Source organism: Cynoglossus semilaevis, chromosome 8 (genome assembly GCF_000523025.1).
Source record: "Cynoglossus semilaevis isolate Cse_v1.0 chromosome 8, Cse_v1.0, whole genome shotgun sequence".
Classification (NCBI taxonomy): Eukaryota; Metazoa; Chordata; class Actinopteri; order Pleuronectiformes; family Cynoglossidae; genus Cynoglossus; species Cynoglossus semilaevis.
Window position 1 is genome coordinate 25,249,184 of NC_024314.1, and position 13,917 is coordinate 25,263,100.

At 42.5% G+C, this 13,917-nt stretch overlaps 1 protein-coding gene and 1 long non-coding RNA gene across 2 annotated transcripts in view; both read right to left on the reverse strand.

Annotated features, from left to right (window-relative positions):
- Positions 1-1,316: 1,316 nt before the first annotated feature.
- On the reverse strand, positions 1,317-5,074 carry lrrn3b (leucine rich repeat neuronal 3b). Its single transcript, XM_008315841.3, has one exon. The coding sequence runs from the start codon at positions 4,910-4,912 to the stop codon at positions 2,789-2,791; it is 2,124 nt and encodes a 707-aa protein (XP_008314063.1). The 5' UTR covers positions 4,913-5,074; the 3' UTR covers positions 1,317-2,788.
- A 32-nt stretch (positions 5,075-5,106) lies between these two features.
- Positions 5,107-13,917, reverse strand: part of LOC107988823 (uncharacterized) — a 36,927-nt gene continuing 28,116 nt past the window's right edge. Inside the window, exon 2 of the long non-coding RNA XR_001760323.2 lies at positions 5,107-5,376. This is a non-coding gene — a long non-coding RNA (uncharacterized LOC107988823). The remainder of the gene's footprint in view (positions 5,377-13,917) is intronic.

Sequence of the window (13,917 nt, forward strand, 5' to 3'; positions counted from 1 at the left end):
TATATATATGTATGTATATATATATACATACATATATATATATATATATACATACATATATATATATATATATATATGTATGTATATATATATACATAAATATATATATAATGTGAATACTATGTCTTTTAATGTAAATTGAAAAGTGATTGTGTAATTTCACCTTTTTTTTTGAGAAACGAGAGCGAGAGAGAGAGATTATATGGGTTGTAGGAGATTGGGATGGACAGCAGGAGAAATTACTTTTCATATAACATTTGGCCAATTCACTCAAGGATGTAATTACATTATGAGACAGTGTGTAAAAAAAAAAAAAGACACTGACTAATATTCCACAGCATCTTCAATTATAAGGAGCAGATCCACATTTTTTGCGACACCTACTGCCGTCATGTCATGTCTCTACGAGGACACAGACAGAGACGGCTCCTTGTTTGTGTTCGTGTTCAGTGTATTGCTAAAATCGTTAGCATCTTTGTGTTATTTCACTAACCTTTAACATATTCCCACCATCACCATCAAATGTATGTTTTTGACTCAGTCGGGCATTAACATATTCCCACATCACCAAATGTATGTTTTTGACTCAGTCGGGCTCTTGGCTGTATCTGCGACTGACTTGAGCATTACCTGAAGAGCGGAGTGTGTCGTTTTTTACCCCTCCCACCCCAAACCCCGTCTTTGACAGATGCCTTGGCTCTAAAAGCCTCTGTCCATGCTGCTGAAGGCTGGCCTGATGCATGAGCGTTCGACTCGGCTTGATAAATCCGCCGTGTCATTCTGCCTCTGACAGCCATTCATCATGACCAGCTTTCTCATTTCAAATGTTCCGTGTGCCGGATAATTCACTAAGACAAATAAAATGTGAGTCCCAAACCTTGGAGTCAGCTCTATCTCACCCTGCGTTGACTTTTCACTACTGTACTTTATCTCTCTGTCGTAGGGACACTGTGTCCCTGTCTGCGGGGCCACGGCAGCAGCAGCAGCAGCTGTAGGTGTTGAACAGTGTCTATATTCAGACCAGCTGAAGGACGAACGTGTTCTTAATGAGGCGGCTAATGAGTTCTGGTCTTTTGTTGCGTTATTTCTGGGTTAGGACAACCATTCAGCCATTCCAATCACGTCTCCTGACGTTTCCTCTTTGCTCTGACTCTAAACACTTTTTTTTCCCGTTTCTCCAGACCTCCATTGTTTTTGTTTCATATCCTTGGAACTAAAATGAGATTTCAGATTCAGCCCTGGTTGGATATTCAAAGATGACGAATGTAATTTTTTTATATAAATATTTGAAAAGGCAGGAAAAGGGAGCAAAAAAAAACAAGCGTTTGTAAAAGAAACAATGACATTTATTTTTTTTTCTTAGCACTTTTCTTAATTAGTCTGTTGTGCCCATTGATCACGTATAATACAGTAAATATAAAAATGGCTTTTTGACTTTACATCCAAAGCAACAAGGAAATGTTTTTTTTTTCTTAAAATATGTATGCTAAAAATACTGAGAAAGTATTTGCACTAAAAGTACCGGAGAATAACTTGTGGTTCTGCAGTGATGACATGGCCATGTTCGCTGTGGTTGAAGGGTTCCCTCGGTGTTGCTTCCTCTTCTTCTCTTTTTTTTCTGATTTGTTTTTTAACCACATGTACTTTTTGTTGTAGGCACTTACCAGGGCAGAGCAGACCGCTTCTTCAGATAATTAATCGTTTGGCCTTTATCACAGCGGACATTTTGACATGTCTCAGTACAAAACAGCACAGAGGTAAAAAAAAAAAAACAAAACCAAAATGACTGATGGCTGGATTCCATTTATCTGCTCTGCTTTTCCGGAGCTAAGCTTTTGTGCAGGCTGGCTCCGTGCACTGTGGTCCTGTCAGGTGCAGTGACACTTAAATTGAACACAGCCATTTTTCATGTTATCAGTACCATATGTACTGTTACTACTTTGACATGTCAGTTTGTCTTCTGTGTGAAAGTGCTGTCACTTCCAGTCTCTTACCCACCTGCGATGTCCAACATGGCCACATGTCTCCCGCTCAGTCCCAGTCAAATATAACGATAAGCAATAAGAGCGTTTTTTTAAAAAAACGCCCGTTCCAGTTGACGTCCAAGCTGTTCAAGGTACAGAGAAATTGTCATTACATCAACATAATACAATATCTAACAGTATTTTCATGAAAAAAAAAATCAGGAATCCATTTTAAATAGAAAAAGTGAGGGGCGGGGGCTATACTGTTTCAGCAAAAGGCTTACACCATAGTCACTGGTATTTTTGTCTACTCTACGAAATCTCCCTCCTCATAATAGACGGGTGTTATAACTGTAACTCTCTAACTCGTCTATGGATGTTCGACAAAGCACAGACGGTATTGCTTGGGACCACACAGACAGTTCCACAACTCTGAACACATTTAACAGTCAAAAACAAGAGAGTTGACCATTACCGTCGTCACCACTACACCGTCAACCTTCGCCGCCTTTTTCCTGCATTTTTGCATGAATGTACCAAAATATATATATATACTTTTGAGTAAATGCCCCTTCCTGTTTGATGTGAGCGTAGATTAATGCATCAGATACAAAGCCAACACTTCAGTTAAGGTCAGAACTGGAGCAGCGTGTAGTCTATTTTAAACAGTCCCATTCCCGCCTATAAATAGTTTCCGTCAAAGTCTAAGGCCGGGGGACCATTAGTGGGTTTGTCTCTCAAACGGTACGACACAATAGTTCGCTCCTGCCCGTGGCTTTGTCCGTTCAGTGTAGTTGGTGTAGTGCTCAACAAAGCTGCACGTCTTAAAAGGCATTGTCAGATACATTTATGACCGTGGCTTTCACTTCCACTCCACTTGGCAGTCTCTTACCCGAAACCCACAGCCTGGCAAAGAATGGAGAGCGAACACGGGCGGCTTCCACTGGCTTCAGCAAAGCTTGGGAGTCGCATTTTCTTACATCCCCATAAAGGTGGTGGTTCCTCAGAGACACATAAACAAGCAGGCTGCCTACTGAAATCACAGCCAAGAGCACACCAAAGACAGTAATTACTGCTGCATCCCATCTTTCTGTATCCTTGGCTGCCAGCCTTAATCCCTTCGTGGTGACACTGACACATTTGGTGTCTTGGGTGTAGCGGACGCTGCGTACTTCCACACATACCTTGTAGCGAGTGGCATGGCTGAGGTGGGTGAGGTTGTAGCTTTGGACGTCAGAAGGAACTCTGGTGGTGAACGCTATAGTGGGGTGGTTGGCATCCGACAGAGTGTACCACTTGATGGTGGGGGCAAGTGTGCCAGAAACACCTTTCCAAGAAACCAGGACCGAATTGGTCTCCACGGATTTCACCGTGACGTTAAGAGAACCATTCACAAGTTGGGGGAAATATCCATTCACCTCCACGGAAACAGATTTAAGATCAGCTCCGACCAGATTATGGGCAACACACGTGTAAAGACCTGCCTCGTTTTCTGTGACGTCATAGATGTCAAAGGTTCCCTCTGGGTGCATGTAGAACTTCTCAGAGACGGTATTAGGCAGAACCCTTGCCCCAGATGGGGTGATCCAGTAGATATCCGGCTCTGGCTCGGCAAACGCACGACAATGCAGTGATACTGAACTTCCGTTCTTTGCTATGATGTGTTTAGGCATGCTTTCGGGGGAGATAAGAGGAAGACAAATCTCCATCATCTCCCTGAAGTGCACCTGTCGGACATGCTGCCCTTCATACTCCGGAGGCTCCACGCAGTAGAGGGAATCGGGCTCCATGAAGCGAAGGTTAGTCTTGTTCATGTTCATCCAGCGCACCACACAGTCACAGCGAATGGGGTTGCTGTGCATGCTAACCTCTCTGAGATTCGGGAGAGACTCAACGGTAATCCTGTGGAGGGCACTTAGCGCGTTGCCGTTTAGCATGAGAGTTTCCAGCCTTGGTAGTTTGTAGAAAGCGTTAGGATGAATGTAGGAGAGTTTGGGATTGTTGGTAGCTTCAATCTTGGTCAGCTCAGGGAGGTTATTGAGGGCAAAACTGTCGATGGAAACCAGTTCTGGCATGCTGTTAATGCCCAGCTCTTTGAGATGAAGCATATCCACAAAGTCCCCTCTTTGTATTCTCACAATGGGATTTTTATTCAGATCCAGGAATTTGAGGTTTTTCGCCTTTCGCAGGGCTGAATGCGGCACCTTGGGGAAAATGTTATCATAGAAGGAAATGCTCTCTAGGTTATCAAGCCCAATCAGCGCGTCGTCCGGCAGCTGCGACAAATTCATTCTGGTGAGAACCAGGCTGCGTAGGTTGCCCAGGGGTTTGAAATTCATGTCGTCGAGTGAAAGAACTGGATTCTCACCAATCATAAGGATTTCCAGATTTGGCATTGGTGCAAACCATTCTCTTTGAATGACTTTCAGTTTGTTGGAATTGAGATGGAGACGGACGAGGTTGCTGAGGCCCTGGAAAGCCATGGGAGCGATGTGGGATATTAGGTTGTGATTTATGTAGAGCTCTTGAAGGTTAGCCACCTCCGCTAGACAATTGTCAGGCAACTCTTGTATCCAGTTCTCCTCCATGTGGAGGGAGAGCAGCTGAGGGAGGGTCCCCAGAATGGCGTCACTGATCGATGACAAGTTGTTTTGCGATAAATCAATCTCTGTGATGTTTTTTAGGTAGTCCAGGGGTTTGTCAATCTTTGCCACATTGTTGGTTTGCAGTAATAGTACTTGTGTGCCTATGGGTAAATTGTCCGGGAGGCTAAAGAGTCCCACGTCATTACAGTCAACCGTCTGTGCCTCCATGTACACAGAACTGGGGGAAAACCAGGGCCTCACCTCACACACACAGAGCCTGGGGCAGTCCGGCTCGGTGGCCCCAACAAGACAGGCCATGACCAAACCAACAAAGAGATGATCCACGAATGAGACGTCCTTCATATTGGGAGAGATTCTTTTCGGAATAAAAACCGGTCCTTGTGTGTCGAGTGATCCAAGTTGTTTACTTTACAAACAGTCAATCATCTGATGCAGCTGCTGAGGCGACTGACTCACCACCACCATCAGCAGCTGCACTCGGGCTCCCAAGGGTTTTTTTTTTTTTTTTTTTTTTTTTTCCTTCGCTCTCTTGCTGTGCTCTCTTGCTGTGTCGATGTCCTTGAATGTAATGAACAATCACTCAGTTTTGTCAACCGGTGTCAGGGTTCGGAGCAGACACTGCAGCCTAGCAGACCCGAAACAGACAGGCGAGGGAGGAAAGAAAAAGAACCCACTGATGACGTGCCTCAGAGTACTTATGTTGAGCCACACAGGTGTCCATAAGTGTTTCCCGCTCCTTTAAAGACAGAGTTCCATGCAGACAGCCTTTACTAGCTTCCAGAATCCACAGCCCAGTCCATTCCTACCTGTGGAGGACAAAAAACAGACAGAGAGAAATGATGTGAGGATTACATGATAATAGATTGGCCAAGGCAATATAGTAAGACAGGGATTTAGGTATTGACATTTGTTATAGGCACAGTGATGCATGCTGACATTTATACACGCTTCCTCCAAGACACTGAACCGTGGATTTATATCTGCTTGACCTTCTACACTCCATTCCGGAAAGGTACTGCGTCGGCCGCTTACAATGTGGGTTTAACTCCCCATATGTTAGCGGCAAAATCCATAATGGGCGAAATAAAAGGCTTTATTAGTGTTCTTAAATGGCAGACATCCTTATTGTCCGGGGTCAGAGCTCGGAGCGTGACAGTCAAAGACGACAGAATACCACGCGTCACCGCTAAATACAGGTCAGTGCAGTACAACACCGGGTTCCGTGCACTGACATTGAATAATGTATTTTTTTAAGCCATATGGTTTCTAACTAGCCACTTCTATAATTCAGATACGCACTTCCTGGGATTAGGTCAGATCTAGTTTTCTGGGCAGATATTTTAAGTTTCTATGTTTAGGGAACAGATGGTACGTGTTTGTATTTGGTTTTTTTGCAGAACCCTAACTTGCATAATTTCCTTGCTGATGAATTATGAGCCAGAATGCTAATGTTAAGCAAATTTTATAGCTCAGTTATTAGAGGCAAATCCTAAGGATAAAAAAATAAAAAAATAAACACAAGTGACCAGATTTGGCCTCGTACTGTGATCTCCTTTGTTTACGCGGTGATAAGTGGAATTAAATCCTCTTTTAATGCATTGTCGTTTTTAGCAGCAGGGTGTTAGTATTAATGACATCCTTCACATCTGAAGTGTCCGTGTAATTTATGTTTAACTGCCTTTTGCTGAGCAGAGAGGGTTCAGATGTTTTCATGGTGCCTGTGATATTCTGGACTTATACATTGCATCATGGGAAAAGGAGAGAGAGAGAGAGAGAGAGAGAGAGAGAGACAGGGTATGAAATGGACAAAATCGAAGAGAAGTGAGACTGTGCCAGGAAAAAAAAAGAAGAAATTTAATTTCATCGCCCTCTCCCCTGTTCCACCTCAGTGGCCACGGGGGAGATGCAAGGGGAGAAAGCATAAAGAAAAAAAAAATATATATATATATATAAATAAGAGAAAGGATCTGAAGGCAGCAGAATTGCTGCAGTTTGCCTCAGTGGCAGAACTGGGCCAAAAGTTCACTCCTCAACCTCTGCTCCGACACTGGAGTCTGGTCTGTGGGGGCACCGGGGAGTCAGGCATGGAGCCAGTGTTGAGGGGGGGAGGAGAGAGGAAGGGTAATATTTTTTTCAAAAGCACCTGGCACTGTAATAAGCAGCGTCACCCGGAGCATTCTGATAAACCCAGCTCAGCTTTTCTTTTAGTGAAGTCTTGACTCTGGGCTCCCTGGTTGATCTATGTCCTGGAAACGAACAACAAAAAAATAAAACCTTTAGCTTAGCCTCTGGCGTTTGAGCTTCCAGGCGGACCATCCAGGTCCTTCTCAGCTTCGGTGAATGGAGCAGTTTAAAGTCCAGTGAAGTAAATCGCCGGTACTCTGACCTACTGAATGTGTGTAAGACTACGTTCACACTGCAGGCAGCTGTGGCCGAAAACCAAACTTTTTTTTGTTTATGTGACATTTCGCACATCTTCATTTCCTCTTCTCTGTGTTCTTTTGGTTGGTCTTATAGTAGGGGGACGTGTGTAGCTCATTTTATTTGAGATTGAGCCGCTCATCTCGTCGCCGTACTCCGGTGGATACTCAGTTGACAATGGCAGTAAATGTCGGGGGTTAGAAGCTGAATTTGCCCCTGCGTGTTTGTTTCTGTCGTCCAGACATTACCGCTGCAAACATCTCTGCTTCCTGATTTGTCAAAGGACGAATTGGAGCATCAAGTCATTTTTGTTTGCTCGTTATCACCTTAACATTGTGCTAAATATTAATTCACGCACATAAATCAAAGTATTTACGCTTCCATTAAATCCTTGTGTGAGTGCATGAACCTGAAGTAGATACAACCACCTGCTAAGATTAAAATGATCATTTCTCTCCCGCTCCATTGTGAGTTTGCACAAAGACCAATAAATGTGATTTTTTTTTTCTTCTTCTACTCCTGCAGAAACGTTTTTCTATTTGAGGACATTTTTATCCATTGTAAAATCTGTCAGTGTTTTTTTTTATAATACTTTTTAATATCTTGTGAAATATTTAAGTGAACAATCTTTGGGCCTTAAACTCTCGTCAGTTTGGAGGATTTTTCTGACCTTGTCGATCTGCGACACAGTCAGACTCATCAGGTTAATCACAGAACGTGTTCTGAGGTGGAAGATAAAGGTTAGACTGTAGTAGACAGATATGTAAATCAGACTTAATTTCCCACCCCCCAACCACCCATGTTAGCTCAGTTCCCAGTGAAGGAAAACATTAGGAGTCGTTTGTAAAAAGAAGCTGACTGAATGGAAGGTGACGTCTTGTGGAAGTGTGCCTCGTGTGGCTGATGTACCAAGTGTCCCCGGTGAGCTGGCAGCCTGACTGGAATATTGAGTCAATGACTTAGTTATGTATTAAAAATGTTTCAGGAGACGATAATGGTCGAGTTGTTGTCGTACTTTCAATGACAAACATCCTAAAGTGTCTCAACCTGTAGTGAGGTAGACATGATAAGTGAACAACATCTGAGAATGTTATAGTCTTTAAATTTTAACAACTCATTTGGTGTCCCCTACTGAAGTCGGCTTCTTTTTTATGAACCGTGCCGTTGCCTAGGACTTTCCTCGTCCAGGAAAAGTCTTCAACAAACGATGTGAATACGACAGGATCACGTTTTTCAAAGTGTTTGCGAACAGTCGTGATGTCATGCGAGGTCACGTTCATGCCATGAGCAGTCAAGCTAATTCCAAAACAAAACTGACTTCCACTGAGAAATGGGTTCAGGTTTTGAGGTTCAAAGACCATATTTGGCTTCATTATTTGCATTCCTCCTCCCATAAAGAATTAGAAACCCATTTTTAAAGCAGCTCCAAATCTTAGCCGTTATTGTACACAGCTGGAGGAAGATTAATAGTCTGTCTCACTCTCTCTCACTCCCTCTCTTCCTCTCTTTCTCAGAGCATGTGTTTCCTGTTAAGCATACAGTAAATATCTCTTATTAAGTCATCCGACAATACCAGGAAGCTAAATTTAGCTTCATAGGATGTTATACTTTACTTATGCATATTTCTCCATAATATCAATCACCATCATTTGGATTAGTCACAAAAAAACACCTGCTGTTAGATCTAGAAATGTTGACCCATAACGATTAATCGCGATTAATCATACTGAATTATGACCAGAGTTCACAGGCTAGCTGATAAACCATGACTTATCACATCGACCAAAGTTCACTCTAGCTGATAAACCATGACTTATCACATTAAAATGTAGGTGTTTAGCAGCTCGTAATATTATGTAATACATATATTTGATACATATTAGAACCAATATATATGACCTTCCTGAAAATGTTTCATTGAAGTCCATTGAGAACATCTTGTTGGGCTAGGTGAATTAAAGCTCGTTAAGGACCCAGCCACTGGCTTTCATTGTACTTGAGGCTGAAATACTGTGGTATAGTTTCCCAACCTCGCTGCATTATTTGGAGTGAACTCTCCTCATCATCTACAGGCAGTTGAACAGGTAAATTGCACCGTGTGAGGCTCCGGCTCGAGGCAGCCTATATACTCTGGGCCTAACTGTGACAGCTGCGACTGTGGAGTTCTCTCACTGCGTGTACTAACCTATTAGACGCAGGTCCAGTGAAGCTACCCAGGCTCAGCCCCCACCCACCCTCCACCCCCCTGCTTCTATGTAGGGCTAATTTCCTACAATCCGTTGCCCCGTTGTCAGTAATTGAGGCAGAGCGAGGAGGGGTGGTAATAGGCAGAGAGGAGAGAGGACCAAATGAGTTGCCAGAGGAAGAACTTTAACCTGTCATAGTATCTGTTATATATTAGTGTATTAACCTTTGCCGACCCTGAAATCTCTCCCATAGCAGAAAATAGTCACCGTAAAAAGGGACGGTTGCGTTGAAGAATTAGCCGAGGTCCCCCTTAGAAAAGCTTTGAGAGAGAACAAAGATTTGAGCAGGGTGGCAGTGGCCTGACGGTGAGGCAGAGAGAAATGTGCTTAATATAACGGAGGCAAATAGCGTTCAGAGATGGATGTTTGTAATCTTTGGCTCGTAGAAACCTTTAGAAATCTTCACCAGACAGATACATAATCAACGGCTGATAATTTAGCCCAGAGGGCTAGAAATGGCTCCAACTCTGAACCTAACGTCTACCTGCACTGACGCGTTAAGTCGGAGCGCCGACGTTTTGCCCGAGGAGCCGACGGAGGGCGTTTTATAGGTCAGGCCGAGGTGTTCACTCACCGAGCCGACACAAGTTCCCAGGTGTCAGAGGAAATGGGTGCAGGGATGGTGTAATCGTTCAATCTCCAAAGCAGCACCATTTTAGTGGCAGAGTGACAGTCTAAGCCATGGGCTCTTTCACTTTCACCCGGCTCTAAACACACCGACAAACAAGCCTCTGGTATCTGGCTTGTATCAGTGCTGATTTAACAGTGTAAAAAATGGCCAGGATTGTTCCCCTCCATTAGTAAGTCCTGCAGGAGGCTGGTTTTTTTTAAGGGCACCAGGGCATTGGAGTTGTTCTGTGGAGAACATTCATTTGTCCACTCCAACATTCACCACGTATGATGAAACCCTGCATCACCTCAGGAATGTAGTTCTTTTTTTCACCACTTAGAGTCTTGCTTGGCTGTAGTTGATATTTTATAAAAGCCTTAAGTGTGTTTGGGTTTTTCATTAGAGATGTAAAAAGTGACAGATAAATCTAGCTATACCACTCGAATTCTAAAAATGTAATATTTTAATGTGTAATGAACAAAGACATTTAAATTAAAAAAATCTGAAGGTGGCTGTGGATTGTTCATGATTTAAATATATCTCGATTAATTACGATTAATTGAGATGAATAAAAAAATACACATTCATGTGTGATATATTTATGACATACATATATATAATGTGCAGACAACTATGAAAAAAAATGCAATATATCATACTTACTAATTAATGTAGTCCTTTGAATTTAACTTCATAAAGTTGGTGGATTTGAGTTTTTTCTAAAGCTGTCGACCTTTTGTCAGTGGTGTCAGTCAGCCGTGTTACTTCTAACTGTAACAATTGGTTCTTTCACTGTGTTTACTCATGTATGGTCGGTTCTTTCAAGTGTTCTTTCACTGTGTTTACTCATGTATGAAGTGTGTATTAGAGGGGCATTATTGGATATACAGAGTCTGTCATTCTGTCACTGATGGATTTTATTGTGATTAAGTTCACAAACACTGTGTCTTATTTTGACAGTCTTATAATATACAGTAATCCTACCCTGACTTCAAAATAGTTTGGGAGCTGTATGTACTTCATGTTGCCTGATTTTGAATGTACAAAAAAGGTCACAAGAAAACAAATTAGCTGCTGATTGGTCATTAGTTCCTTTTATTATTTACCATAACTCATAATGGGACAGATATTTACAAACACAGTGGAAAATTAAATTTCAATGACATCTAATCACTGGGCGCATATGGACGACTCAGGGACTAATAGTGGCCCCAGGGCCAGGAGTTTAAGACCGAATGAATGATGTTGAATTCGGTTTGGCAGAGAGCTTTGGATTTGGAGATTTGATCCCTGAACCTTCTGGTAGTAGCCGACGACACTGCACCAGTCTCCTATTTTTAGACCACCTTGTCATACTCCTATTACCTATTACCATAGTACTACACCAACACAGATACTCACTGTATACTGAGATCAGCTCAGGCCCTGAATCCCTTTCTTTGTTGCTTCAATTCTGCACACAATGACTCGATCTTAGGCCTCTCTGCAGCAGATAAATATTTCCTCTATGGTTGGTTTGTCACCTTCACATGGTCGTCTCTGGTGTCGTGCATTCCAAGGGTCGGACGAGCTCTGCAGCAGATTCTGCACTTGGCATTTGTACAGTTCCAGACTCTGTGAATTATCTGTAGTGTTAGCAGCAGACCGTGACAGGGCCTTGGTAAATATTTGGACGTCTTGTTCTGGGGAAAACTGACCAACAGTCATTGCACACTGCCACAAATGTTGCTCAAAAAGCCTTTAATGGCTGCTCTTTTTTTTTTACCTCAATATATTTCAATACCTAAATATATTTTTATCACGAAACAGCTTTTTTGTCAATTTTAAAGCATGAAATTGTTTCACAAAGTCATTTTTGTAGTGCTTGACATCAATGATGAACCCAGTGACATCATCACTGCTCAGTATAGCACAGAAACCCGACTTCAGATTGATCTGGAACCTTCTCTGAACATGTTTTACAGCAGGTTTGGCAGCCGAACACAAATACTGATATACACAGTACAAGATGTAAGATATTATTGGCCGGTACGTTGGCCGAGCTCTGATTAATATCTACTGGAGACCTTCTGGCAAATTACCCATAGTCATTTGATGTATTACATTTCCAACACATATTCATTATATCTACTTATCTGTGGTTGGGCCAGCATCATGGCCGTTTCCACGCGAACGTCGGAAGCGAAATTGATTCAAAAAAATATACGGCTGTGTCTTTGCACCATTAACAGATGAAGCGGGCCATGGCGGCGTATTTATCTGCTAACGCTAACTAAGACGCCGTTGGAGAAGAAATGATTCAGTGGTTGCATCATGATTATAAAATGGACTGTTCGTCCTCATATTAATCACGGAATCGTGTTTAAGATTCATGAGATTCCTCTCGACTCGCCGGAATTTTCACATTTAACGAACACTCTCATTCAAAGTATCATTCATTTCTATCCTGTTTTAGTTATCAGTACAGTGAGAACATTTAAGTGTATACATTAACTAAATATCCCCCCATTGCCCCCCCCATCAACACCTTTTTACTTTTCTCCTGTGATGGTGTTCAAATCGTCAATTTTTCACGTGCTATATTTTAATATTCCAGTACATATATATATATTTTATATTTTCTTTTTCTGACACCATGAAGCAGCGGTTCTCAAAGTGTAGGGCAGAGCCCCTGATTGGGCGTGGGCCTGATGTAGAAATGTGTGAAATTTTATCATTTAACCTGCTAATAGGCTAGCATGTTACTGTCATAACCTGTGTCCAAACTTTTTCGGAATGAGACAATTATATGTATTTTTATGCCGTCCTATATATTTTTTACAATGATTCTAAAACATAAATCAAAACAAGAACAAAATTAATTTATTTAAGTTTTTGAATTCCAATATCCTTTACCAATTGGAATATAATTTAACTGTACCTCATATTTTACGATGACAGTTTTTACAGTTTCTATTTCTTGTCTTTAATTTAGAATTTTAGATTTCATTTTAATTATAATTGTTTTCTGTTTTCCCTAACCTCAAAATGGCAGTTCTTTAAAAAATATATAACGTTTTCCAGCCTTTCAGGCAGGCTGGGTTAACTTCAGTTATGAACTGAATGTTAAGGGAGTTCAAATGTGCTGATTTATTGTTGTTGTCGTGGTGGGGCCACCAAAACAACAACCCCCGTCACCTACAGTAACTGTAGAGAGAGCTTCACCTCAGCAGGAGTCAAACTAAACTGCAGCAGTTTTACAAGCAAAGGCAAAACAAAAAATTACCACCACCGTCACCACTGTCGCCCCAGATGTGCTTCAATTACCATGATGTATCCAAATTGAAACAAAAAAAAAAAAAAAAGTCAAAGTATGACGCTCAGCCAGTGTCGGGGTAAAAAAGCTTTTTCATTCAATTCTTGGCAGGAACTTGCACTTACGTTTCCACCAGACCACCTCCATTAGCCTAACACCGCGGCTGCTCTGGACAGTAATGGCACAAATGCAGTTTGATTATACACCGGTGAGATATGACCACTCTAAATTAATGAGTGTGCACAGTCGGGGCATGGAGCCTTCGTCCTGGTGCTGCTAATTCAGGCGGGCCTGACTCAAATCGGACCGGGCAGCCAAACAGCCGGGCAGAGCTGTTTGTTTTGTGCTGTTTATTGCAAAGAGTTATAAATCCCCCTCCCCCCCAGCCCTGCAGGGCCCGGGTAGGATTCTGCAGAGTGTGGAAGATTACTCCGCTGCAGGTTGGGGGTCCTCACAAATGCCCCCGCGAGGTGTCAGGTTAAACTGGTGTTTATGTAAAAATAAAACAATTTATTACACGGAGGCATGTTCACTGAGGGTTCTGACACATGCAAAGGTACGTGTGAGGTACGAGCCCTAACGTAGGTGTAGAGACTGTGTTTTGTGGGGCAGATATTGGCCCCGGGGGGACGTGATTATGAGACCCCCGCGTGGTTTAAGTGGCTAACGAAGCCTCGCCGCGTCAGCTCCGAGGTAGACGTTACAATCACTGTGGCAAAAAAAAGTGGGCGGAAGCCATACCGGTCAGGACTGAGCGGAAAGTAGGTCAAGGCGG

Coding starts and splice junctions, on each gene's coding strand:
- lrrn3b (XM_008315841.3), bottom strand. CDS start 4,912: ATGAAGGACGTCTCATTCGTGGATCATCTCTTTGTTGGTTTGGTCATG.